This window comes from Aotus nancymaae, unplaced genomic scaffold (genome assembly GCF_030222135.1).
Source record: "Aotus nancymaae isolate 86718 unplaced genomic scaffold, 86718_ANA_hifiasm-v0.15.2.pri h1tg000003l, whole genome shotgun sequence".
NCBI lineage: Eukaryota > Metazoa > Chordata > Mammalia > Primates > Aotidae > Aotus > Aotus nancymaae.
The window spans coordinates 9,777,981-9,805,966 of NW_026988414.1; the positions used below are offsets into that span (position 1 = coordinate 9,777,981).

Below are 27,986 nucleotides of genomic sequence, written 5' to 3' on the forward strand. Positions count from 1 at the left end.
CAGCGGCAGGGCGGCCGCCGTTGCAGTTGGAGGGGGAGGAGGACGAGGAGGAGGGAGAGGAGGAGGAGGACTACCAGGAGGGGGAGGAGGAGAAGAAGGAGGGGGCGGGGGCCTCTCCAAGTTTGTCGGGACCTTCTTCCGAGGCAGCGGCGGCGGCAGCCAGGGAGGCCAGGGCTGCGCTCGGGCCGGGGGCGGGGGCTGGGGCCGGGCCCGGGGCGGCGGGGCCGGCGCCTCCGCTCTCCTCCTGCTCCTGCAGCAGCCTCTGCTCCCACTGCGGCCGTGGCCCCCCACGGCGCGGCTCTCCGCGATACGCGCCCGCTGATACCGCGGTTCCCCGGCCCATGTACTGGAAGCATGAGAACGCTGCCCCGGCGCTGCCCGAGGGCTGCCGGCTGCCGGCCGAGGGCGGCCCCGCCACCGACCAGGTGAGCCGGCGAACGACTGGGTGAGCGGCCCGGGCCGGGGTTGGGCAGGGTCCGGGACCCAGCCGGGCCGAGCCGGGTGGCGAGCGGCAGGGAGGAGGGGTACGAGAGTGCGCCTGTGAGTGTGTGTTTGTGAGTGTGCGAGCGCGCGCGAGCGAGGGGGGGGGTCGCGGAAAGCGGGAACACATTATGCAAATGTTGGAGGAATTTCTCAAAAAGCGATTTAGTAAAGACACAGGCGAATCAAGAGGAGGCGAGGCCGGTATTGTCCGTCTGAATAGGCGCTGATAGCGCCGATGCGCCGGGGGTTGTGCGGGCGCAGCGCTGAGAATCCCGACGCGGGGCCGGTCCTGGGCGCGCCAAGGGGCTGGAGGGTGCTTTTTCCTCCTTTTGGGCGCCTCTTTTTTCTCTTTTTGGTCCCGTTTCGCCCCCGACCTCGCTTCCTTTTTGCTCCGGGTTTCCCTCCGACTGGCCCTCGAAAGGCGCCTGAATCCGTGTCAATATCGCCGCTTCAATTTCGCGGCGCGTGTCGGGCGGGCGGGCAGGCGGGTGCTCACCGCGCTCGGGGTTTTATTTTCTTCAACCACCCCCCGCCCCTCACCCATCTCTTTTTTATTTTCTTTCTTTCTCTCTTTTCTCCTTTTTGCATTTTGTGCCGAGAAGAGAAGGGAGCGAGGAAGGGGAGGGCGGGTGGAGAGAGAAAAAATTCGATTTTTAATTACTACCATTAAAAAATCAAATTTGCAATTCTTTGGGCGGCCTGATGGATCTCACTGATTGACAGTTGGAATTGACACTCTGGCTACCTCTTATCTTGGGCATTCACGACAATTTCTAATTGCAGGTAGTTTGTGTGTGTGTGCGCGTGTTTTTTTTCCCCCTCAGAGGCTTGGATTGCAAGGGAACTAAGCGATTACTTCAAGAGCCACGGGTTAAGTGCAGGGAGAGGGGGAGAGAGAGGGAAAAAATCCAATCCAAATTCAAATTGCTTCATTAGAGAGACACCGCTTTTGTGGGGAAGGGCTTTAAATGCCCACTACAAAGTTAGGACTCATTGTTCGGCGCCGGTTTATATAACAGGCGCGGGGAGGCGCTGGGCTCAGGCTGCGCGAAGCCAGTTCAGCAGCCGCCGCCGCCTGCGTTCCCTCCCCCTCCCCTAGGTGATGGCCCAGCCAGGGTCCGGCTGCAAAGCGACCACCCGCTGTCTTGAAGGGACCGCGCCGCCCGCCATGGTGAGTCCGTTTGGCCCTGCCTGCGGTGCCCAGTCCTCCAGCGGCCCGGCCCTGGGGACCTGGCCAGGCTTTCCGGCTACAAACCGCTGCCCACACTCTGGGGGACTCCCGGCGGGCGCCGCCCCTCTCTGAGCCTTGGTTTTCCGTTAGGGAATGTTGGCTTTAAACGCTCCCAGCACCCAGAATGCGCGTGTTAAAAGTTGGGGCCGTCCCTTCCTCTCCGATAGGCCCTTCCATCCCTGTCCTCCTGTCTGCGGCTCATCGTCCCGGGGAGATTTCGTTGTCAATTGGTGCCCCGGGCTCCAGATTTGTCTCCGAAGCAGCCGCAACTCTGGGTGCCGGGCTCAGCGTTCCTCTCTCCTTCTCTCCCCCGCCGCAGGCTCAGTCTGACGCTGAGGCCCTGGCAGGAGTCCTGGACAAGGACGAGGGTCGGGCCTCGCCATGTACGCCCAGCACGCCTTCTGTCTGCTCGCCGCCCTCTGCCGCCTCCTCCGTGCCGTCTGCCGGCAAGAACATCTGCTCCAGCTGCGGCCTCGAGATCCTGGACCGGTATCTGCTCAAGGTGAGACAGGGGTAGGTGTTGCGTGCGTGTTGTCGGGGCGTGGGACTCAGCGCAGGAGACTGAAGGGAGCACCGCCAGCTCCAGGTTCACTTACTTCCAAATCCTGGCTCCACCGCTGCCCGACTGGGAGGCTTTGGGCAAGTCTTAGGGGTCTGCTTGCGTCCCCGGGTTCCGTCTGAAAAATAGCAAGAGTTTATTTCCATCTCCCTGAGGCTCAGTATTATGGAAGAAAAAGTAGGGGAGTCGCATGCACCTTCTGAGCTTCAGCGTCTCTGACTGCAAATGGGACTGGGGAGGCTAGGGCCCCGCGTGAAAGAGGCCCTCGCTGAGCCGACCCCCGTCCCCGCCCCCTCCCCAGGTCAACAACCTCATCTGGCACGTGCGGTGCCTCGAGTGCTCCGTGTGTCGCACGTCGCTGAGGCAGCAAAACAGCTGCTACATCAAGAACAAGGAGATCTTCTGCAAGATGGACTACTTCAGGTAGGCTGCGGCCGCCGGGCCTGCAGTGTCCCCGTGGCAGGCCCTGGGCTCTTTTAGAGGCCACGTTTGGGGCGTGTGGTATCCGGCTTCAGAGCCTCGGCATCCCGAGTGCACTTCCGACCCGCAGCGCAGGCCCAGCCTGCGGGCGCTCAGCGGCGCGAACCCAGAGCTTCAGGCAGCTCGCCGGTGCCTGCACAGGTTCGCGCCCCGGATCTGGGTTTCGGTATCGTCTCTGGCTCTCTCTCGGGTCCTGCCTGAGTCTCAGTCTCCAGTTCCGACCTCGAGCGCCTCGGTGGAGCTCTGACGTCTCTAGCTCTGGCCTGGACCCACTCGGATCCCAGTCGCCGTCTGGCTGCATTTCCAGGGCGCTCGGGCTTCGAGTTCCAACCCTACTCGGACGCCAATCATGCTGGGGTCTCTCGACGGCTGGACGCTGAGCTGGGCTCCGGACTTTTGCCCTGGCTCTGACCCTGGCTCCGCTCTGGGTTCGAGTCTGGTCCAGCCTCAAGCACCAGCGGCTAAACCGTCTCAGATCCGATTCCATACCCAAGCGCCTCTTCCTGAACCCCAACCTCGGTCTCCGGCTCCATCTCAGCTCATACCCGAGCGTCACTGGAGTTTCGCATTACGAGTCTAGGGTCTTGCGCGGGTCCCTGGCGCCTGTTCCAGTCCCAGCTTCGCTGTCGTTTCGGCCTGGCTTCGGCCTCTCCAGGGTCTAGGCCCTGCCTTTGGGCCGCCGGGATGGGAAGGGGGAGAACCGGGCACTGCAGCCCAGAGCACAGAGTAGGATTACCACGGGCTGCGCTTTCCTCACCGCAGGCCGCGTCCCGGCAGCCGACAGCAGCCAGGCGCATCCTCCTGTCTTTCTGCCGCGTCTCAGCTGCTTGCCTGGGCCTCGCTTCTAGCCACGAAGCCCGGACCTGACCTGATGATGGGGTCGAGGTCACTGCAGGGTCACGGCCTTGTCTGCCAATCCCAGTGGGAGGCATGAACCAGACCTGAGGGTTGGACCGCCAGGCGTATGGGATCCGAAGAGGATGGTGGGGAATTGGTTCCTGAGAAGGATGCTTGTTCCCAAGAGCTTTCTCAAAAAGTGGAGAAAGCTGCTTCCTTATAATTACCATCCAACCCACAGACATCCTTCCCATCCTTGCATAGGAAGACGTCATGGCTTCAGTCTTCCTGGCCAGACCCCTGTGCTAGAAAGAACCTCTGAGAGTCAGGGAATATGATGGAAGGCGATCTTCTTCCATGCACTGGCATTGAGCCTCCAGGGATCTGGAAAGAGGAGATCTTGAGTCTAGGGGGAGGTTGGCAGAATTTGGGGCAAGGGTACTCTGAAGAAACCATAGGAAGCATGGTTAAAGAGGTGGACTCTTCCTTTGTGGGATGAATGTGAAAGAGTGTGTAGCTGGGGTGGGTTGATGGGTGTTCGACCAGGTAGCCTAGGACTCAGTGTGCAAGGAGTGCCTGTTTGTCTGTATTTTCTGGGATGTGCGCAGTAGTGCTGGGGAAAGCATCACCGAGCAGGGTTGGGGGTATGTGGATTGCATGTGTGTTCCTTTATGGACCGACATTTGTCTTTTAATTAATGTGGAGGTGTCAAGAGTGGGTGTCTATATGTGAATGTTGGGACCGTGTGTGTGCATGTATGTGTGCATGTGCGTGTGCGTGCATGGAAAGTGGTGAGGACAGGATTACATCTGGACTAGGATCTGGAGGTGGGAGGGTGAGGTGAGGTGATGTGAGGGGATTCTGAAATCCCATCATTCCCCTCCCACCTTCTCCTCTGAGGGGCCATTCCTGCTTAAGAGCCTCCACCCAGACACTGAGGGATGAAGGGTGTGAGGTGAATGTATTTGTGAATCTGGACGGCTGTGTGTGTGTCTCTGTGTGTGTTTGTGTGTGTGTGTATGTGTAGTCAGAAGGGGGTTAGTGGTTTGTAACCAGAGTGTGATGTCTCCCCTTCCTGTTAGTTTGGCCAGGACAGGAAATGGAGGCTACGGTCACTGTCTAGCCACCTCCCTGCTGTAAGCCTGACTCCAGTTGGTCTAAAACATGCCAGATGGGCCGGGCGCAATGGCTCACACCTGTGATCCCAGCACTTTGGGAGGCCAAAGCTGGTGGATCACAAGGTCAGGAGACCATCCTGGCCAACATGGTGAAACCCCATTTCTACGAAAATTACAAAAATTAGCCGGGTGTGGTGGCGTGTGCCTGTACGCCCAGCTGCTCAGGAGGCTGAGGCAGGAGAATCACTTGAATTGGAGAGGTGGAGGTTGCAGTGAGCTGAGATTGTGCCACTGCACTCCAGCCTGGGTGACAGAGTGAGACTCTGTCCATAAAAAAAAAAAAAAAAAAATGCCAGATGATGCTTAGGGGCTCCTTGGATTCATCAGCTACTAAATTCCGGGTGCCAGCTTGGGAAATCTAGCAAGATGGTATCTGGGCCTCTCCCATAGACTAAGGCAGGGCAGACCACCTCTCCTGGCTCTCCTGACAATGGACTTGGCAGTCTTATATACTACTTGCCCAAATTTCTTTTCTGCTTCTCTAGCCCTAGCTCATGCCCATGCTGGACTGAGCCTCCTTGGATACTGTGCTTTACTAGACCTTGAAACTTGTCAAAACAAGATCCTGACTCCACTATTCGGAGCTGCCATTCATTCTGGAGTCCTCTTCCAACTGCAGTGGGATAGAGTAGGGTATGCAGCCACTGTGGAAACAGGCAGGAAACTGGGCCCAGTCTGGTCAGTTGTGACCTTGAGCAAGTCGCTGCATCTCTCGGGCCTTAGCTCTCCCTTTCCAAGGCTGTCTCCCAGGGCTGCCAAAGAGGCCACTGTCGGGGGGAAGTCTCCGTAAAGGCTCCCTTAATGGCGGTTGGTATGAATGCCTCGATTATCAGCATTGTCATCATTGGCAGGGTGGATGCTGGGCACAAGCCCATGATGGCATTTCCCCACATAGTCGGAGGAGCAGAGTCTCCCTGGAGGGATAAGACTGGGCCATTTCTGGGCTGCAGGTTCTGAGCAGTAATCTTTTTCCAATGACAAGAGCCCTGAAAGCAAAACTAAATCAGATTTCTGGTTAAGAAAATGGAGGCAATAAAAGCTCACATTCCCTGGGTTGAGGGTAGAATTGTGGCTCTTCTGATCATTTCTCTCCCTGCAGGCATAACACATCCCTGGCAGCCCCACCTGCAACAAAAATAATAAAACCCACAAAAAGGGAAAGAAAAAGCCGGTCGAGTGCCAGGCAAGGACTATTGTCTGCACTGCACTGCAGCCCAGGCTCTGGGTGGCTGCTATGAGGAAGCTCTTCCTGAAGAGAGTGTGAATGATGGCGTGGGAGGCAGAATTTTCCTCTCAGGAGCTGGGGCCCAGGGAGGGGTCACATGCTGAGATTCTCTAGGCTTCTGTTTCCTGAAGCCCAGGGTCATTAGGGTCTGGTAGGCTGTGGACTGGAGCACTTTGCCCAAAGAGAGGCCAAGAGCTCCCAATAGGGCAGGGGGGAGGAAGGGAGTGGCCAAGGCCCCATGGAGGGGGAGCATGGGGATCCCCTGGTCCTCTAACCTCTGGTCTTTTCCCCAGGGAAGAGGATCTAGGTTCTATCCCCCATCTTGTCCCTCCTTGACATCATCTTATAGACCCTCCTTCAGTCTCCATTGACAGAGCTAGCACTGGTGGCTCAGGGAATTAAAGGTCAGAAAGAAACTCCAAGTTCACCAGGGAGAGGGGCTACAGAGCATAGAGGAGACATGGAGGTCCAGTACTGCTCCTGGCTCATTTACATTGCTGGGAGAGGTTGGTTCTCACTGGCTATGTGTCCTTGGCCAGACCACTGGACTCTGCCTCGGTTTCTCCAATTCACCCTCTAAACAGGGTCCTTACCAGCCCTTGTGGGTTCAACCAGATCAGTATCTCCCCTTACTGCTTGAGGTTCCCAGGAAGAAAAAAAAAATTACCACCAAAAAAATGTGATAGGACTCTTAATTTCTTCCCCTTTTTGTTAAGACCATTCTTCTTTCTGTTTTCTTCCAAAAATGGAAGAAAATTCTGGGGGAAAAAAACAGTGCTCCTTTCTGGGACATTCACATTTCCCCTGCTACCAGCAACCACAGCCCCAGACAGCTTCCCATATCTGCAGCTGCTGCCCTTCAATAGGGCATGACCCAATCTGCAGTGCCCTCCTGGCTTCCCCAGCCTGCTGGAACATCATGCCCATTGTATAGTTGGGGTGACTGCTGTCCTGGGAAAGTGTCATTGCTTACAGTCACACAGGGCACCAATCATCAGAATGTGTGGAGTTCTTGTCTAAGTCAGGAGCTGGGCTAACCCTTTACCTGCTCTATCTCATTCAATTCTCAGGTCTACCTGGTGTGTATGATACTCTCATAATCCCACGTGATGGCAGTGTGGGGGTGGGATCGGGGAACCAAGACCCTGATTGATGAGGTCACACAGCTAAGTGGTAGAGTCTAGATAAGCCCTACAGCTGCCTGGCTTCACCATCCCTGCCCCAAACACCCCTATACTCTTCTATAGGTGAGATATATCAGCCACCCACCTGTGCATCATGGGGCCCCTCTCTGCTGTCCCTAAGATTCCCTGCGCAGTTAGGTTGGCACACCCACTGTATGTTCTGAAGTGTGGCTCCCTGGGTGTTCTTGGGAGCACTAGGACAGGAATGACCTCAGAAGCCTGTGAGTGGAGTAACTTTGTCAATATCAGGTCACTGCAGTCCCTGGCCCTCAGGCCTTCTTACAATGGGAGTGGGGAGTAAAGGGTTAACTGCCTCCCCTCGTGTTTATGGGGATGGGGGTACAGTGAGTGCCCTGGAGGCTAAAGATCCTTTTCCCAGCTAGGCCCAAAGGACTTCAGGCAAACCCCCAGCCTTCCCTGGCCTTCTGCCTTGAGCCCAAGTTTTGTCGCGGGATCCAGCGGGAGAACCCCACCCCCTCCCACAGAGCGAGGGTCCCTGGGGAGGCTCGGGGCGGGAAGCGGCCCCCCACCGCGGCAAAGAGCGGCCCAGCGGCGGCCAGCTGTTGGGGGACAGATGTTGGGGGAGCTGAGAGGGGAGCTAGGGGAGGAGCCTTGGGGCCGGGACCTCCGAGAAGCGGTCGTTTTAACCTCTTAATTGCTGGTTCTCTTTTTTTTCCCCGGCTTCTTCCCCTACGGGTTTACCTAGAAGGGAAGGAGCAGAGAGAATAGGTGGGACTCCACCTCCAACCCACCTTGTTCCCCTTACAGGATCTAAGACCATCAGGAACGCCTTGAACCTAAGATAAGCGAAGTCCCGTTTCAGTTTCAGCCTCTCAGCTCAATAGCTTGGTAACTAACATTGGCGTTCCCACTCTAAGGTTTGATTTCCTTGTACAGAAAAGGGGTAGCTTAATAGTGGGAGAAAGGATGGAGGTGAAACTCCGATGGGCTCCTTCGCTGAGGCTCATTCATCCAACAAATAATTACCAAGTGCTTACTAGGTATCCAGGTAGTAGGCTGGGAAAGTGAGTCTGATTTGGTCAAGGGCGCAGAGCTCCGTTGGTACAACCACTGGTACCCAGATATCTCTGCCCTCCTTTCAGGAAGTAGAGGGCCCCGCGGTGCGCGATGCCTACCCTACTCCATTTAGCAGTTGCCAGGATGAGCAATATCTATCGAACACCTCTCCATCCCGAAAGCGCCTCAGGTCCTTTGCACCTAGGCTCTTCACGCGCCGGGATCCAGGGACGCGCAAGGTCTGGACCTCACAGCAAAGCTGGGGTGGCAGTAGGCACGCCCCCTAATCCCTTTGGAGTTCTGGTGGCAGTTCCTGCACACCTCTTTCTTGAAGTTTCGTTGTCTCCGCCGCCAATTTCGCTGCTTCCGGAATCCGGTGGCTCAGGCCTCGCAGCCCGCCTGGGAAGGAGTCTGTCGTTTTGTCAAAGCCTGGATCGATAAGCCTTCTTGCGCTCTTCGTGCTGCTGACCCCTGTCCTGGGTGGGGGACACGCTGCAGGGCAGTCTGCAATGCAACCAAACCTACACAATCCCCCCTACCCCCACCCCAAAGATCCAGAGCGAGTACGATTTCGTAGACTGGGATGAGCCACCAGGAGCGCAGGAGGATTCTAGAGCTGGGACAGCTTCTGGCATTTGGGATGACACGCAAAGCATGAGAAAGTTGCTGAGAGGTCACTAGCGGCGCCTACCTCCGACCAAGGATGTGAGGACACTGTGACCTACCTGTGTAGGCGCAGAACGGACTCGGGCGTCCGGGACCCGCGGGGCAGGATCGCCGTACACAAGGTCACATGGCTTTCAATGACAGAAACCCTAGCCATCTTGACTCCAGAGATGAATATAAGCTATAGCCCCAGGTGTACAGAAGTGCAGTTTCTTAGAAGAACAGACAGTTACGCGTCTTTTACAAGTCCAGTGGCCAAGGGGAAAGAATCCCACAGAGCCAGGCGCACAGAAGGCTCAGCTGCTCTCGCCCGGCCTCTGATGGCCAAGACCCTCCCTGCTCAGGCTCTGTCCGCTCCCTGAGGATGCACTCACAGCCGTCGCGAGGTGGGTGGGTCCTTGGCCCCGCGTGCGGGAGATTCCAGAACCAGCAGCCCGGAGTGGGGACGCGGCGCTGCCTGACTAGCCCTGCTTCCTGTTAATCCACGCGGGATTCCAGCTCTCCTCGTCTCCAGTCCAGTTGCTCCGCAGGTTTTAAGTACTTTTTTGCACCGTAGAGGGGGCCTCAAACCCAGCCGCACACTGTGGAGTTTCGGGCAAGTCATTCGGCGTCTCTGAACCTTCGATTCCTTGTATGAAAAACGGTTGCCAGAGTCCCCACCTCACCGAGTTGCGACGAAGCCCAGGGGGTGCAATGAAGGCGTCGCGCCCCTGGCACCCCGGCCGGTAGTAAGAGCTCTGAGCGCGGTTGGCCACCCACCCTCCTGCAGCACAAATAATCGGAAGCCAGCCTCTCCTCCGAGGCCAGAAAGTGCTCCCAATCCGGATACCACCAGCAGCGCGGCGGAACCCGGGGTCAGACCTTCGCCGGGAGTAGGCTGGGTTGGGCAAAACGGTTTCCTCTCCCCTTTACTGCAGGACGGGGAGCAGAGACCGTGGGCTGGGCTGGGCACTCCGCTGGGGAAACCGCGTTTCCGAGGTCCGGAACCGCCTCTGCTTGGTGGAGCGGTGGACTCCAACAAGGTGCGCAGAGCCTCCTGAGCGAACCGCGCTTCCCGAGGAAGGGTCTTCTCGTGCTCCTTGTCGGAGACAGTAGGGTTGGGAATGAGTCTGCGAGCGGGGACTGGCAGAAGCCGCTGGACTCCTGCATTCAGTCCAGCCCCACGCTGTTTTTTTCAACCGACAGTCGCTTGATTTGCCAAGGCAGGCAGGCTGTAAGCAGAGAGTTTTTGCGGGGCTGTTTCCTCCGTGCATACACAGGCGATTCCGAATGCTCCCCCAGGTGGAAGGGTACCGGCCCCGGGGATACAGAGGCAAATCTCCTTGGTCCCCCACCCCCAACCCCGGGCCCCCAACTCTAGGAAGGTGGGAGGGGTGGAAGGGAAGAGCCCGAAACGAAACATTTACAAACCAGTGCGGTCAGCGCTGAGATAGTGGTGCGGTGCCGGGGTCCCTGGGACTCTGGGGGAGGGTAGGTCTGGAAAAGCAACAGTCAGTGCAAAGGCCTGGGGGTGGGAAGGTGCTTCAGAGGAGGCCATAAAGACCTGGGAGTGACCTTCCATTGTGGCTGACTGGGACACATGCCTGGATGGTGAGGGGGCCACATCTTGAAGGTTAGGGAGGGGATGGGCCTGGAGAGGATGTGGTCGGTTGGGTTTTGCAAACCCCAAGAGTTTTGGACCAGATCCTGAGGATAAAGTGGAACCACCATAGGATTATAAGCAAGGCAGAAACAGGGTTCTGTGTGCGTGCTGGAAACTTCGCTGTGACTGCTGTGTGGAGGAGGGGTTGGCAGGGGTGACACTGGAAACAGGGAGACCCAGGAGGAGGTTGACAGTGAGGGAAGGACGAGGGGAGCCTGGCCTAGGAGGGCGACAGTGGAGATGGTGAGGAGGGGATGGATCCCAGAGACACTTGGGAAACAGAACCAACAGCATCTGATGATTGGCTGGATGTGGGGTTGAGGAGAGAGAGGAGTGCATGATTATGATTTTCAGGCTTCAGGGGCTGGGTGAGTGGTGGCACCATTCTCTGAAACAGAGGGTGTACCAGAGGAAACAGGGTGCCACGGTTGGGACAGAGTGGCAAGTGAGTCATCCACTTTAAAGAACACACCTTCCCTGGTGCCCCGGGTCAGGCCCTGGACTGATTTCTAGGATGGGGTAAACCAGACTCCGCTCCCTTCTGGAGGGGCTCCCAGTCTGGTGTTGGAGGCAGCTGCACCCAAAGTGCCAGACTACAAAACTGGAAGGGAGAAGGGGAAGAGCTGGAATCAAGGAAGGCTTAAGGGGTGAAAAGACATTCGATTCAGGCTTTTTATTTTTATTTTTGTCTTTTTAACATTTAGTATTATTAATAGAATGTCACAGGCTCCAGAGGGACTTACTGGGTACTTAGCAGACTGCAAAGCTCTGAACAAACAGTAGCAGTCATTGTTGTTGTCATCTAGTTCAGTGCAGGACAAGGAAAATGAGAACTCAGAGTTAAACAGTTTGCCCAGGGTCACAAAGCCAGTAAGTGCTTATCTGTTTGTACTAAGAAACTGCACTCTGCACACCTGGGGCTATAGCTTACATTCATCTCTGGAGTCAGGATGGCTAGGGTTTCTGTCATTGCAAGCCATGTGACCTTGTGCAAGTTACTTTGCCTCTCTGGTCCCCATTTTCCTCACCTGCAAAATGAGGATAAATTGAGATAATCAACGTAAAACAATCAGAATCTTGCTGGGCAAATGCTAAGTGCTCAGCAATTTGCCTATTATTACTATTATGGGTTTTCTAACTTGTGATGTATTTTTAAGAAATTAATATGTAAATAGAAGTGACCATTGTAGAAAATTTGGGAAATTCAGAAAAACACCAAGAAGAAAATAAAAATCACCCACCAGTTCACCTCCTAGCTGGGACTGGGTATAGAGGGTTGGTGTGTCCAAGCTAAGGCTAATGCCTGAGCTGAAGACTTAGAGGCCAGGAGCCTGGGAGCTGGCGGGCCATTATGGGTGGAAGGGGAAAGGCTGGCCTGTCTGAGTCTCGCCACCCCGTGCCTGTCCTCTCCACCTGCAGCCGATTCGGGACCAAGTGCGCCCGGTGCGGCCGACAGATCTACGCCAGCGACTGGGTGCGGAGAGCTCGCGGCAACGCCTACCACCTGGCCTGCTTCGCCTGCTTCTCGTGCAAGCGCCAGCTGTCCACTGGTGAGGAGTTCGGCCTGGTGGAGGAGAAGGTGCTCTGCCGAATCCACTACGACACAATGATCGAGAACCTCAAGAGGGCCGCCGAGAACGGTACCCAACCTGCTCTGCCTGGCACCTCTGCCCCCAGCCCTTTCCCGCCCCACCCCACCCCACCCCAGCACCCCAGGAACCACTCACACTCCTCTACCGACTGGGCCTTCCCAGTACCGCCCCGCAGGCATCATGGGGGTGGAGCGGCGCACAGATCTTGCACTTCCAGGATCTTTTGCTTAGGAGTCAGAAGTCACTGCCATCCTTTGCAACAATGTTTCCTTATCGGTAACATGGCATTAATGATAGGATACCTTCCCAAAGATAGATGAGCTGATGTGTTGTAAAGCCAAGAGGCACTCAGCGAATCCTAGAAGTGGTTCTCATAATGGGGCAGCCGACTCCACCTTTGCACAGCTCTCATTGGCCTGGGGGCTCATCCCCTCCAGTTGCCAGGGACGAGGCTTGGGCCAGTGCTGGAGAGATGGCTTGGCCCCCCTTCTCCCAATTCCTATTCTAGCAGCTCCAAGCCAGAGGTTTGAGGAGGAGGGTTTCATCCTGGACCAGGGTATCTAAGTACAAGAGGAAAGGACCAGGTTTCTGAGTCTGGAGACCAGGCTGTCACATACTGGTTGACATATGAAGTTTTCTCTCTAGGCTTCAGTCCACACACCTGTGCAAAGACAGATACTGGACTAGAATGATTCCTAAATCTCTTCTGGCTCTGACACTGTGATTCCCCAGATTGCCCAGGAACAAGATCCAGGTCTTCCAGGGATCCTGGGGACCAAGTTACAGGCCAGATTGAGCTGGGGAAGGGCAATGCTTGGCTGTGGGCAGAGGCAGGGACCCTTTCTTTAATTCCCCTGTTACGATCTGTGAAAGTTGCTAACTTCCCCGTAACATGGATTATTTTATGTAATCTTTACAACAGCCCTAGGAAGTAGGTGGGACATCCCCATTTTACAGGAGAAGAAACAGGATTTGCCAAAAGTTACATACTAGATTTACCTGACTCCAAAGGCCAGGTTCTTAACACCATCCCATCCCATAGCACCTTGGCCCTAAGCTCTAGGGCACCCTAATCAGATCTCATAAAGCCAAGGAGCCTTCTGGGATGTAGCTGTCTCTGTTTTTGTTTCCCATTTAAAAAACCAACACACCAATCCTTGCCCTGCCTGCTTTCCTAGGAGACATTAATAACACAGAGTGTCTACCCAATCCCCAGTTCCTCTGGGGAGGAGTATGAACCACCCTGACTCAACTTCTAGGTCCCAGCCTGGGGAATAGTCAGGGACCACCAGAGTATTCCTGGCCATGGCCACACCAGGGCCATCATTTTCTCCTGCCAGGATCAGGACTAAGTGGGCCTAAGTGAACCTGGGTTTCACTTGCTGCCCACTTATCTGGAGTGGCGGGCAATGAAATTATTTGCAGTGGTCAGCAAGTCAGCAGTGGAGCTGGGATGGAAGCCCAGGATTTAGAGCTTTCCCACACTGTGGTCCATCAGTGACCACAGATTCCTTCCACACATGGTCCAATCAGGGCCACCTGTAGTCACAGCCTTGCCAATTTCATCCTAGCTCTCACAGCCACACCTGTCCACAGATTCTTACCATGCTGAGGAATTTGAAGGCTGGGGCCTCTGATCTCTTACTGATCAGCCCTCAGTGTTGGCTCCTGTTTCACTTTTTAAACATAACACACACACACACACACACACACACACTTTCATTGTAGAAAAATAAGAAAAGATGGTAAGCAATAAGAAGAAAATAACAATCGCTCCAAATGTTGCCTTCCTTCATATTTTAATGTGTATCTTTTCAGATTTTTTCCATGTATGTTATGGTGTTTGCTTTTTTCCTTCAATATAATTTTTTCCTAATTAAAAAATTACAATAAATTGTGAACAATGGCTATTTCTGAGTGCTGGAATTACTGGTGATTTTTATTTTCTTCTTTGTGCTTATGGAAATTTTCTGAGATTTTGAGGATATTCAGAACAATTAAGTATTAAAAATAAAATGGGAATATAGTTAGTGTTTAAGTATGATTGTAAAAGTAATATGAGTAGAAAAAGAATATCTAACATATACTCTGGTTAACCAAACCTTAGAGAAGTAAGCAACATATGATTGTTTTTAAAAACCTCAAAAGTTACAGGAATACTGAAAGTAAAAACTTTCCATAATCACATTCCTGGGAAGAAAACCACTGCCAACACCTTGTTGTATATTCTTACAAACTTTTTTTCTTCCGCTTATTTTTATGAAATTAGGATCATAGTTCCATTACCTGCTTGCTTCCTAGCTCCTCTAGCCTTTGGTTTCCCCCAGTTTTGCCAGGAGGGAGCCCAGTTTGGGACATTAGGGTCAGCTAGCTTTTTAGATTCTAGTCGAAAGGTCCAGGGCAGGGGCTTTCCTTCTCTCTGAGTCTCAGTTTCCTCCCATGTAAAATGGGGTAACTCCACCTCTCATTAGGGCTGTAAGACGTGGTCCAGTCGTGTAAGAAGTGTCCAGTACTGAGAGGACTCTCAGAAACCCCTTCCCCAAAGACTGAGCTCAGGGACTAGGACCTGGGATCCCTGCTCCCAGCCAACTCCCGCTCCTGACCCTTCCAGGGACAAGCTCCCCCCACCCCCGTCCTTTCCAGGCTGCCACTAGAAGAGATGGGACGCGTGGTCAGCCGCTTATATCGCCCCCAGGGAACGGCCTCACGTTGGAGGGGGCAGTGCCCTCGGAACAGGACAGTCAGCCCAAGCCGGCCAAGCGCGCGCGGACGTCCTTCACCGCGGAACAGCTGCAGGTACCGCTGCAGGCCGCCGGCGGCCGGGGCGTGGGCGGGGCCGATAAGGTCTCTTGGCTCCGCCCCTCTGCCCGGACCCGGGTGGCGGGGCGGGGCCGCAGCTGCCTGGGGCGTGGCCTGCGGGCTGGCGCCTCTGATTGGGTCGGGGTCTCGGAGTCTCCGCGTGCGGGCGCCTCACCGCCCTCCCCGCCCCGCAGGTTATGCAGGCGCAGTTCGCGCAGGACAACAACCCCGACGCTCAGACGCTGCAGAAGCTGGCGGACATGACGGGCCTCAGCCGGAGAGTCATCCAGGTGGGACGGGGGTGGGCGGGACCTGGGGACCGCGGGCACGCCCTGGAGCTCGTAGCTGGGCTCGGCGCGGAGGGTCGTGGGTGCACGTGGCCACCCTTCTCCAGGAGGCGACGAGGCTGTCTTGCTTGGGGTCCCCGGCGGCGCGTCCGACTCTTTTCCGCGAGGCTGAGGCTGCCGAGGCTGTCGTTCCAGGTGTGGTTTCAAAACTGCCGGGCGCGTCATAAAAAGCACACGCCGCAGCACCCAGTGCCGCCCTCGGGGGCGCCCCCGTCCCGCCTTCCCTCCGCCCTGTCCGACGACATCCACTACACCCCGTTCAGCAGCCCCGAGCGGGCGCGCATGGTCACCCTGCACGGCTACATCGAGAGTAAGTGACCGCAGCCCCGGGAGCCGCTGGGCCTGCGGGGAGGGGACGCGGAGGAGCGCGCGTGGGCGGCTGAGGCTTGGGGTGGGGGGCCTTGGAGAGCCTCGTGGGTGAAGAAGTGGGATCTGAAGTCATCTGGATCTAGGAGTTGCCTCAGTGGGGCGGGGCCCTTCTCGTAGAAACAAACGAGTCAGCCGTTCAAAAAATACTTTCAAGGCACCCAGTCTGTGCCAGTGCCTGGAGAATGGGGAGAGAACAGGATGGACAAGGTACCTACCCAGTGGAGCCTGCGTTCTGGTGGGCATGGAAAAATAACCAGGCAGATGAGTGTGTCGTTTTAACTGGGATGATTCCCGTAGGAAAGGTGGTGCTGGATAGGAGTGACTGGAAATGCTGGGGCAGGTGGAGGGGAAGGAGCTGGGCTGCCTCTCAGCAAGCAGAGACTGAAAGGATGGATAGGATTTAGTGACGTACCTGGAGTGGGGGAACAAAATGCACGCAGACCCTGGCCCAGGAAGCATGGTGGCATGGATGTGTCCTGGGGAGCAAAAGTGTGGTGGAAGTGTCCAGGGCTGTGAGGCCTTAGGCAAGTCACCTAACCTCTCTGAGCCCTGGTTTCCTTATCTGTAACCTGGGATGTCACTAATGCCTGGCTCACAGTGTTGTGAGACTCTATTCGTGCATCCAGTAGCTATATCTTGAGTGCCTTCTGTGTTCTTTGCACTGGAATACTGCAGTGAACACAGTAGACCAAAGCTGCTGTGCTGCAGTGTGGGACGTAGTGGAGAGACCATAACGTCATAAGGGAGGGAGCAGGCATGTCTGTGGCAGGGAGCACTGTGGCGGAGATGCAGGGGCAAGCGGGTCATGGTGAAATGACTTGTGAGCAGGAACCTGGAGGAGTGAGAGGAGCCCCGGGGATTTCTGGAGGATAATTGTTCAGTGCATCTGCTGCTGAGCAGGTGCTTATCACAGATTGTCTTTCTCTTTGAAGTTGTTCCCATCAGTTGTTTCCTCAAAGCTGGGCATAACCAAAAAAATAGAGATGACCATGATGCACATACACACACATGCAAATCCTCCCTTCTCTGGCTCCATATAAAAGGGAAAAATAAGGGAAATCAGAGAGAGAACTGCTGCTTACTGACTGTATGCCATCTACTCTACTGACGGCGTCTCTAAACATCAGAGGCCACCATCTCCTTGAATAGATGAGGAAGCCAAGGGCCCACTGTAAGTTAGTGGGAGTGGTATGCCTTAATGATCCAGTGTGGGCTTTGGTGTCAGATGGCCAGGCTTCACAACCTAGCCCTGCCATTTACTAGCTGTGTGACAGTGGGCAAGTTTCTTAGCTTTCCTGCATACTCATTCCCTCATCTGTAAAAATGAAGACAACAAGAGTATCTCAAAGCAGTGTTCTGAGCATCAAATGAGATAACTGATTTAAAGTCTTCAACATTTAGCAAGTGCCACATAAGTATTGGCTGCTGTTGTGAAGGTGGGAGTGGTTTTGGTTGGCAGAACTAGGAGGGCAGAGCCCTGTCTCTGCACCAGGCTGCCAGTTGGAAACCATGTCTCTTTAGATTGTTGCATTTCTGAACTATCTGCTCAGTAGGAGTGACATTTTTTCCCTTGTGTTTTCTAAACAATAAGTTATATTCAGGCTGCACAGAGCCTGTTAAAGGTGCCAAGGATCAGTGGCTCTATAGGTACCAGGGGTCTGAGCTACCTGCTAATACTTGGTATAGGGTCAATAAGAAATCTAGATGACCTCTTTGGACTTGGGGCCATGACCTCCAGAGTCCCTTCTAGGACTCTGGCCACACACTCTGTTCACCAAACTTAGATGTGTCTTTGATGCTTAGAGAAGAGGCTGAGGTGGTGGAACTCAGCTTGGGGAAGAAGAGGTTGGGGGTGTCTGCACCTGTACTTCTTGCTGTGTGACTGACTGATAGTCACCACAGTAGTTTGCTCTACGGTGAACTAAAATCATGGAGTTGTGAATTTTCTGAAGCCTTGAGTTGAGAAGCTAATGAAAGTGTTAAAACCAGACCCCAGAAAAATGAACTTTTGCTCTGCAGTGAACTAAAGTCACAGAATACTGAGTTTCCTGGTGGCTTAGAGCTTGGAATCTGATAAAAGCTTTGGAACAAGACCCTAGAAAAATGCAGATGTACTACATTTTCCAAGTAATGTGAAGTTGTATATGGACCCCTTGAACACCCCAGGTGAAGAACTCCCAATTTAATATAACTCTTTTATTCTACAAATGGGAGAACTGTGGCTCAGAAGGGAACAGTGACTTGTCCCAGTTTATATATCAGGTATAAGTCTCTCTACAATGGTCTTTTCCAGTGACCAAAGAGAATGAAGTCTAAAGAAGAGACAAGCACTGGGCATAGTGGATCACACCTGTAATCCCAGTACTTTGGGAGGCCGAGGTGAATGGATCACCTGAGGTCAGGAGTTTGAGACCAGCCTGGCCAACGTGAAACTCTGTCCTTACTAAAAATACAAAAATTAGCCAGGCATGATGGCACATGCCTGTAATTCCAGCTACTTGGGAGGCAGAGACAGGAGAATTGCTTGAACCTGAGAGGCAGAGGTTGCAATGAGCCAAGATTGTGCCATTGCATTCCAGCTTGAGCGACAGAGCAAGACTCCATCTCAAAAATAAAAATAAAAAATAAAAAAAGAAGAGACAAACAATGGACTTCTCCACTGTAGTGGTAAACAGGCTGAAGCATGAGATACTTGGATCCGACTCAAAGGTGGACCTTCCCCAACAGTTTAAGATGTTGGAATATGGTATGGAAATTCATTCAGCAAATACTTAAGAGTACCTACTAAATGCCATGCCTCACTCTAGATGCTGGAAATCCACAAAGATTAGAATCTAAAAAACAGACAAAAAAGTATTGCCCTCATGGAGCTTGCATTCTAGTTGGCAAAGACAGATCTTATCAAATAAATAATAAAAATATGCAGTAAGTCAGGCTGGGCGTGGTGACTCATGCCTGTAATCCCAGCACTTTAGAAGGTGGGAGGCTGAGGTGGGCAGATCGCTTGAGGTCAGGAGTTCGAGACCAGCCTGGCCAATATGGTGAAACCCCCTCAATACCAAAAAATACAAAAATTAGCTGGGCGTGATGGTGCATGCCTGTAGTCCCAGCTACTCGGGGGGCTGAGGTGTGAGAATCACTTGAGCCTGGGAGGCAGAGGTTGTAGTGAGCTGAGATGACGCCACTGCCCTCCAGCCTGGGCAACAGAGTAAGTCCCTGCCTCAAAAAAAAAATGCAGTTAAGTCAGATGGTAAGTGCTAAGAAAATAAAATAAAGCTGGGAGGAAGACAGGGAGGGTAGGGAGTAGGTGTTGGTGTTTATTGCAATTGTAGAGAGTGGTGACACACGAGTACAGAGTCCTCTGGGAGGCATGGGTAAAGTTGTGGTGATACCTAAGAGATATGAACTTACTGAGGGAGAGTCTGAATAGATGGGGTACCATCTTGCTTGCAGGATCTGAATAGTTGGGGTACAGCCTTGCTTGCAGGGTCTGAATAGATGGGGTACAGCCTGGCTTGCAGGGTCTGAATAGGTGAGGTACAGCCTGGCTTGCATGTACATGAATATGAAAGCACATATTTATTTAGGAGTGTTTATCAGGGAGCTAGATGATTATACCTCACCGTCACATAGCTCTTTATAGACTACAAAAAGCATCACAACCAACCCTACTGAAATCTTGCCCGGGGCTACCCAGGAGGTAAGTGGCAGAGATGAAACTAGTTTCAGAGCTCCAGTTTGCAGAGCACGGGGCAGGTGGGATCCTGTGTACAGCCTGGGGGATGAGCTCCAAGGCGTCCTCTCATCCACAGGTCAGGTACAGTGCGGGCAGGTGCACTGCCGGCTGCCTTACACCGCACCCCCTGTCCACCTCAAAGCCGATATGGATGGGCCGCTCTCCAACCGGGGTGAGAAGGTAAATGGAGCCAGGCTGGGTCTGGTGGGTCAGAGCTACCCTGCCAGGGATGGGTTCCTGGCAGCAGCCCCTGTTAATGATTTGGTACCATGCTGCCCTATGGCAGATCCTCTTTGTCCGTCCTGCTTAGACCCCCACTGCACCCCCACAGCAGTTGCTGGAGCAGCTGCTGGCATGTTCTGTGTGCATGGCCACTCCAAAGGCCTCCTTGCAGCTCCCCACTGGCAGTTTGCCCTTCTCTGTCTCAGATTTGTGAATTTCCTTTACTCAAGCTTTGAGATTCCAGGGAGGGCTTATATCACTCATCACCTCAATCTCCATCATCTCACTGGTTCCTCCTTTTCATTCTTGTCTGTTGGGAGTGAATACCCTGAGCTGGTGGGGCCCAGGGATAGCTGGCCAGCCAGTGACCTTGATCAACTGGCAGGGCCTCCTCTGTGGAGCCGGGATTTCTAGCTGACTCAGGCTTTAGGACTGCACTTCTAGAAGGGTGCTTGGATGTCCCTGTTCCAGGGTTTCAAGGTATTGTTTCTGAAGCACTGCAGCCCTTTGTTTAAACTTGTCCATAGTACAGATGAAGGTGGATTGAGCTGCTCTGTGAAACCACGGAGAGAGGAAGAGCCTCACCTCCCTCCCAGCTCCAAGGCACCTCACAGTTAGCCTTGAAAGCCATTGCTCTCAGCCAACCCTCCATTTTAGACATGGAGACATTGAGGCCCAGACAGCTCAAGGTCAGAGACTGGGTGAGAACCTTGCATTTTTTTTTCATTCACTTACTTGTTCATTTGGAGACATTTGCTATGTCCTGACTGTGCCCAACATCCCTGAGTCTGCTGCCAGGAGTGGGGATGAGTAAAGTGTGGTCTCTGCCCTCAAGGAGGCCACAGTCTGGAGGGGGAGGCAGATCCCGACAGTTACAATACAGTATGACAGGGGAAGCCGCGGGAGCTGGGGAGATGGGAGGGGCAAAGGAGAGAGGCAGGGAAGACTTCCCAGAGGAGGCAACCTCTAAGGCCAGGCTCAGGCTGAGGTATCAGGGAAGGCCTGAGACACCAGGGCTCTCAGGGAACCTTGAGCCATTCAGCACTGTTGGCACGCAGGTCTGGGAGGAAGAGAGGAGGGAACCGAGGGCCTTGGGGCTGCCAGGTGGAGGAGTCTGTATTTTTTTTTTTTTTGAGACAGAGTCTCTATCGCCCAGGCTGGAGTGCAGTGGCACGATCTTGGCTCACTGCAGCCTCCGCCTCCTGGGTTCAGGTGATTCTCCTGCCTCAGCCTCCCAAGTAGCTGGGACTACAGGCACCCGCCACCATACCTGGCTAATTTTTATATTGGTAGTAGAGACGGGTTTTCACCATATTGGCCAGGCTGGTCTTGAACTCCTGACCTTGTGATCCATCCGCCTCAGCCTCCCAAAGTGCTGGGATTACAGGGGTGAGCCACCGCGCCCGGCCAGAGTCTGTATTTTACGCTGCAGCAGTGCGGGGACCTGGAAGGCCTGTTGCAGAAGCATCACTGTAGCAGTCTTCAGAGACTGCTGGGTTGGAGGACACCTAGTCGGAGGCAGGGAACTGTGGAGGTCAGTGAGTGTGGCGATCCTGAGGGAGAGGGTCAGAGCATTAGGGCTGGAGTCAGGGGCACTCCAGTCCAGTGGATCCTGGTTTTGTGTGCTTGGAATCACCTGGGCAGCTTGTAAAGGAACAGATTCCTAAGCCTTACTCTCAGCGAATCTGATGGAGTGGGAGGTAGGGATCTGCGTGTGTTATACTCAGCCTGTGCAATTCTGATGGGCAGCCAGGTTTGGGAACTGCTCCTCTAGGACAGTCCTTCTGGCTCAGCCTCCTGATTGAGCTCAGTATACCTAGCATGTGTGGAGCTCTCCGTGTCAGGTGCCACAGGGGAATGTGTATGGTGTGGAGGTACAGACGGCCCTGAACAGATACATTTATAAGTAAATAGTAGTGCCTAACGCAAAATCCTGTAGAATCTGTAGTGAGTGAACACACCACAGGAACACCACTGCTGCTGAGACTGTCACATTCATAGGAAGAGCTGCTGTTTGCTGAGCTCCTTCTGTTCAAGGCCGCTACTTGTCACATGGCATCTGGTCGACACCTCCCAGTCACTTTGTGGACATAGAGATCGCCTCCTCATTGTAAAGAGATAAACAGATTCAGGGAGGTGACATGACCTGTCCAGGGATGCAGTGAGTCTGTTGGACTCTGAAGTCTGTGTGGTTCAGGCATTGCTTCCTTTTGTGCAGTGCTTTATTGTTTATACAGCCCTCTCTTCGACCTCATCCTTCGTAGTCTCCCGGGGAAGGTGGTTGTGATGACCTCCATTTCATACTTGCAGAAACTGAGGCTCAGGCAGAGCAGTGCTCATCCAGAATCACAATATGAGCATGGGCAGAACTGGCCTGGATTCTAGGGCCACCTGCCTCAGAGCTGTCCCTTCCTGTAGGAGGGCATTCGTCCTATTAGACCTGGCTCTGGGACTGCGGAAGTGAGCTAACGTGATCCCTGTCCTCAGGGAGCTTGTGGCTTAGCACAGGATGTGGGCAGCTACATTGCAGGGGAATGGGTGGCTGGAGTAGGTGAGAAACATGGCCTTAGAGGACCCAGAAGAGGTGGCAGTGAGCTCTAGGGGAGAGACAGGGGACGAGAAGAAGGGCATTCCACATCAACAGAACAGCATGTGCAAAGCCCCAGAGGCGTGGAGGAGCGTGGGTTGGAGGGGACTCCGGGGGATGTTCAGTGTGGCTGAGGTCCAGGGAAGTGGGGAGAGCTCACAGGGGCCACAGAACAAAGGATCATCGAGAGAGGGTCCTGGACGTTATATGGAGGGCAAGGAGTGGGCCCTGGAAATGCAGAGGGCTGGACTCTGTGCTTGGAGAGGAGCCTTTGCCTCCTGGTTGCTCACCTAAGCTTGTGGTTGTCTGGTTCAGTCTGAGGGATGAGCCATGCTGGGGGCTGTCAGTTTTGGCTATAGGCAGTTTCTGGCCCCTGGGTTTGGCTGCTGAACCAGAGTTTTCCCTTGCTGGGCTGTGTCCCCAACTTTGCATCCAGAAAGTCCGCATTAAAGTGTTTCTTCCTCCTTCGTGACCTTCTGTCCTCTCACTGTCAGGCCTTTCTGCCAGCTCCTAGGGACTTTTCTTGTCCACAGCTCATCAAATTCCTGGGGTCTGGTGGGCGGCAGGGTGTGGGATGTGTGTGACCAGCATAGGATTGCCTGGGCTTTCTTCCAAGTCCTCCAGGCCTGAGCCTGCCTAGCTGTGAGGAGTCTCAGTGTCCCCCTGGGGCTGGCCCCTGAACCCACTCATCTAGACCAGCACTGGCCTGGCCAGGAGAACAGTGCTCCGAGCACTCAGGCGAGCATCCCCTGCCTCCACCACATCATCATTTGGCCACACATGCCTGGGGGTTTCCAGAGCCACATTTCTTCCTGGTTGTGTCCCCTGATCCCACAAATCCAACACTTGGAAAGTTTTTAAAAACTGGGGCCAAGCTGTCATGGATCAGTGGGGGAGACTGAGGCCCATGAAGGGGAAGGGTCTTACCAGGGTTTTTGAGAAAGCTTCTCTTAATAAGGGCTAAGAGCCAGGCATCCTGGAGGCCAAAGTGGAGCAGTGGCCAGGGTGCAGAAGGAATGCCCACGCTGGCCACTCTGGAGTTAGGCCAGCTCAGAATCCCAGCTCTGCCACCTCCTTCCTGGGAGATTTGGGAATACAATTAGCTTCTCGGAGCTGCAGTTTCTACATCTGCAAAATGCGGATAATAATAGTTACCACCCTCTAGGGTTACTGCAGAGAGTAAATGCATAATGTGTGTAAAGAGCCAGCACAGTGCCTGGTACACAGAAAATGCCCCCTAAGTGTTAGTTATTATCATGATTGCTATTATGGAGATCATCATCATTGCTTTTTTCCATCACCTCCTTGTGATAACCAATTCTGGGCAAGTAACATTCCTGATCAGAAAAGGGAACAGCCATGTGGTCATGCCCACCAGATGCCCCTGGACCAACCCCCTCCTCACACTTTACTGTGAAATGACACATCGCCATTGACCAGCCAGCCAGTGATCCTTGACCTGAACTTCAGGGAACTGGTTGTGTCATCAGCAGTGAGATGTCAAGCAAGTGCTAGAGGCGGGAGTGGGAAGGGGAGAGGGACAGACAGTCCTGATCTCCCACTGTGTATCAGGCGCCTAGCGTGTCTGAGCCACGCACCTCTAGGCTTCGTGCATGTGAAGATTAAGTGCATGTGAAGTGCTTAGCCCATGGTCCGGTGGGTAATAAGCAATCAGCCACCATGGTCATGGTGACCTTAGAGGGGTAGAGGCAATGTGCCATGGTAAGGAGAGTCTGCTGTGAGCCAGGCCTGGCCTCCAGTGCCAGGTCCTCTTCCTCGCTGTGTGCTCACGGGCTCACTCACTTCCACCTCTTTGAGCCCGAGTGCCCTCCTTGTAAAATAGAATGGTGGAACTCCCTCACGGGCGGGGCTGTGGTGTGGCTTCAGTGAAATAAGGCACAAAAGGTGCAAGGCGAAATGCCTGGTAGGATTTTGCTGCTGCTGTTGTAGCTCCTTGATCTTTCTGATTCTCAGAGGGAGATTTTTGTCATCCCATTTTACAGATGAGGAAACAGGCTCAGAGAGGTGAAGTGAGTTGCCCAAAGTCCCACAGCATGTTGGTTGACAGAGCCAAGACTTAAACTCAGATCTGGGCCCTGAGCCCACCCTTCTTCTCTGTGCCTTTGACTTTCTCTGGGGAGGGGAGGGTGGGGCAGGCCCCCAGCTCAGCCACCTCCCATGCCCTCCTCTTGCAGGTCATCCTTTTTCAGTACTAACGTTGCCGGCACTTCCGCATCTGCCTGTGGGCGCCCCACAGCTGCCCCTCAGCCGCTGAGGTCCAGTGTCCAAGCTGCAGCCAGGAATCCACCCACCTCCGCATCCACCCCCGTCCGCCATCCTGCCCGCCACCAGGTCGGTTCCCGAGGCCTGGCCTTTCCCTCTCCTGCTGAGAACCAGAACCCACCAGGAGCACCACAGAGTCCTCCTCTTGGAAGGCAGAACTTCCTGAAGTCTGGAATCAGGGTGGAAACAGCCTGTTTTTCCCATTTAAACAAGAGTCCTCTTCAACTTCAGCTGATTACAATAGCAAAAGGCGGAATTGAATAGTGCGACACCAACGGCCTTCTAATTTACAGGTTTTCTTCCCCCACGTTGGCCTTTATTTACTACTTCCTTGGAACCATCTCTGAATTCTGAATAGCCGCCAACCCCCAATGTTATCCACTCTGTTGCTTTTGTCTGGAAAACTCTACAGTGTTTGTGGGATGTCCCCAAAGGAAAGCTATGTTCTAATTTTATCATTTCCATCTGTCTGGTTATGTCAAGTTAATTCAGAAAGAGAAGAGACAGTGACCAACCCTGAGAGGCCCAATAGGGCAGAGATGGAGGCCTACCCAGACTAGGAGGCAGGGGGGCATAGACAGGGAATGGGGGGAACAAAGACCCCCATTGGTTTGGAAATCAAGGAGAGGGTGGTGGCATATTGGACCAGAAGAGGCACCAGCCGTTTTAAGGAGAGGAAAGAGACAATTCTGGGGTCAGGGAGAGACCCTGCCGCCATCTAATTATCCAGCGTATATGCAGGAAACATAGCAGAGATGGTACTCGATCTGTGCCATGACTCTTCTGAATGTTTGGACAGGTTAGAGTTGGGGACACCTGTTGTCTGCTTGTTGACCTCTCACGGGTACTTGGGCCGGGTCTTCTTGATGGAGTGGGGATCCCTCATGGGGGACAGGGAACAGAGCCCGGTGAAATGGCAGTCAGAATGTTAACCCTGGGTCCATCTCTAAGTAGAGAGTGGGTGCCCATTGCCTAGGTGAGGGTGCCAAGCTCAGGATTCCAATTGGCACCTCTGTGCTTCCCCGCCAATACTTCCTGGAGCCAGCCCCACCCACCCTTGAGAACAGAGGCCACACACAGCTGCATAACATCCATCCTGCTACAACTCTTCCACCCCAAACAGAAGGGCTTGGGTGGGTGGCACACGACCATGATTTATGTTTTCAGGGGATGCCCATCTGTCCCAAGCTTATCCTGTAATTCTAGAACTACTTGGTGTCCTGATGCATTTTCCACTAGAGGTTGCTAGTCAGCATGTTTTAGCCCAAGTCCGCCTTCCTGCTGTGGTTAACCTGTTATGTTGCTTTTAGAAGGAGACTCTAGGACAGGGAAAGCAAGTTCATGGTACATATGCGGCCGTTGTCTCTGTTTTTAACCATGGCAGACATCGCTAATCAATGGCAGCTCTATCTCACTGAGTCTGGATAAGGTTTCAGAGTTCAAATGCTTGAAGTTGGCCCTTAAAATGAAAGCCTATATGTCATTCTTGCTCTGGGACCTACAGGCGGGCTAGGCACAGGTGCAGCCCAAGAAGGGAACCTGCTTCCTCTCTCTTCCAAAGATGGTGACAGCTGACTGAGGGCAAAGAGAAGGCACCACTCTGAACGTGGTGAGTACAGCTCAGCTCAGCACTCGTCCACTGGTCACTTGTGCCCAGCCCTGTGCTAGGCGCTGACATTAATAGGAGCAACCAGAGCCCAATCCCTGGCCTTGGGGAGCTCACATCTTTCCTTTGATTTTTGCTCCTGATCATCAAGGCCCCAGTGGCAACCATGTGGTAAGTGGCCAGCCAAGCCCTGCCCAGGGTCACCTGACACACACTCTGCCTTGAGCCTCTCCTCAGGGTCTATTCCTCGCGTGGATCATGTGGCCGTAGCATGTTACACTTCAAACATGTCTCCACTACCCTGTTAAAAAGAGCAGCCTGGGAACGTACAGGCCATCAGACTATTTATTTAAATACAAAAAAAGGGGAACACCCACACACATGGAAAAAAAAATGTAAGCACTTTTTTTGTAAAACCAATGTCTGTTTTGTTACATACCTTTCATGTCGTGCTTTGTAAATGTCTTATTTGTGTAATAAAGTTAATGCAAGTAGAAGTGCTGGCACTGAAATCCACAACATGATGGGATTCCGTTTCTTTCCCACTCTCTGGTGAAGGGCTTAGGTCCCTGGCTCCCAGAATATCTGGGCTGCTGGACAGTGCAATCCTCCTTCCTGGAAAACTGGTACCATTTCCCAGTTAGTCAACGATGCGTTGTAAAGACCTGATGATGAGTTTCTTCTTGAAGTACTCAGTCACACCTGCTTCTTATCTAAGCTTTGGGGGAAATCAGGCTGGTCGATGCCCTCCGTTCTAGTCTCTGAACATACACTCTTTGCTGGGCCCTGTGCTGGCTCTGCACACTCGGAAAAGGCTCCCAGCCAGACCCTGCCTTCCCAGAGGAGCTCTCCGTCTGGGAAATGCTGTGGGGGCCGAGGGGTTGAGTATTACAGCTGGATCCTATCAGACGAGAAGGTCACAGACTAGGTGAGGGTGGGGCAGGGAGGGAGGTGCAGAGGAGCCTGTCTGGAAGATGGGGAAGAATTTAGTAAGGTGAAGTTAAGGGAATACGGGATGGGCAGCAGGGCCCCAGCTTCTGCACCAGACTGGGTGTTATAGTGGTTTTGTCAGGCTCCAGAGCCACCTCGTAACCTGAAGAGAGAGAGAGAGCATCTTTCTGGTGGTTGTCAAATTTCTTTCAGCAGCAGAATTGTTTGCTCCAGCCAAAGCTCCTGGTGTGGAGGGCAGAGCTGCCCTGAAGAATGCAGCGGCTTCCCTGGCCTGCTGCGGCCCTGCACAGAAATGAGCTGCTCAGAAACCTCGGCTCGTGGCGCACATGATCACTGATGCGGGGCCCCGCTCTTTATTCTATTAGCTATGAAACCTCCCATCCCTGACCCTCATTTATCTGCTCTTCCAATCCATTTTCAAATGTTTAGATATATGTGTATCTTTGAAAATATATGAGTTTAGTTGTGTGTTTCTTTACATGAATGCACCTTCCGTTTTCAAAGTACAGTTTGGAAACCACCGGTGAAGCTCAACCCTATCTATCAAAGTAACTGGAGTCTTGGGGAGAGGCGATTCTCCCAAGTCTCCCTGGCGCAGCGGAGAGTAAGCCCAGGCCTCCCCTCCCACTGGCTCCTGGCTCTGCCCCAGCATGATGCCTCTGGGTCCCTCGTTTGAGATCTAACTTCCTCTCTTGCACTCCAAACCTGAGTCACTGTTCTGCCTCCACTGGGTAGCCCTGGTGTCCCAGGGGACAGAACACAGGGGGTGACGGGATCTAGCAGCCACTAAGGAGGGACAGTTAGACAAAGATTCAGGATGCATATGGCCCATGTGTGGCCCTGGAACATGTTGCCGCTTCCTCTTCTGATGTTCAGCTGACAAATGTGACCTCCGGGGTGATTCTGAGGAATGATTATATGCAACACTAACAAGTTGTTCTTTAAAGCAAACACATACTGAATACCTGCTATGCGCCAAGTCCTTTACTTGT

The 27,986-nt window shown here is 53.7% G+C and overlaps 1 protein-coding gene across 4 annotated transcripts; it reads left to right on the forward strand.

The window, feature by feature from the left end:
• The first annotated feature begins 341 nt into the window (after positions 1-341).
• LHX6 (LIM homeobox 6) lies at positions 342-26,639 on the forward strand. Of its 4 annotated transcripts, none has more exons than XM_064378318.1 (10): positions 342-425; positions 1,583-1,654; positions 2,034-2,216; positions 2,575-2,696; positions 11,922-12,142; positions 14,790-14,890; positions 15,088-15,183; positions 15,376-15,550; positions 19,422-19,525; positions 24,350-26,639. In XM_064378318.1, the coding sequence occupies exons 1-10, from the start codon at positions 342-344 to the stop codon at positions 24,368-24,370; spliced, it is 1,179 nt and encodes a 392-aa protein (XP_064234388.1). In that variant the 3' UTR covers positions 24,371-26,639. The 4 variants fall into 4 exon arrangements, with proteins under 4 accessions (XP_064234388.1, XP_064234392.1, XP_064234394.1 ...); XM_012458205.2 differs by lacking the exon at positions 342-425 and adding an exon at positions 1,108-1,266; XM_064378322.1 differs by lacking the exon at positions 19,422-19,525.
• The last annotated feature ends 1,347 nt before the right edge of the window (positions 26,640-27,986 follow it).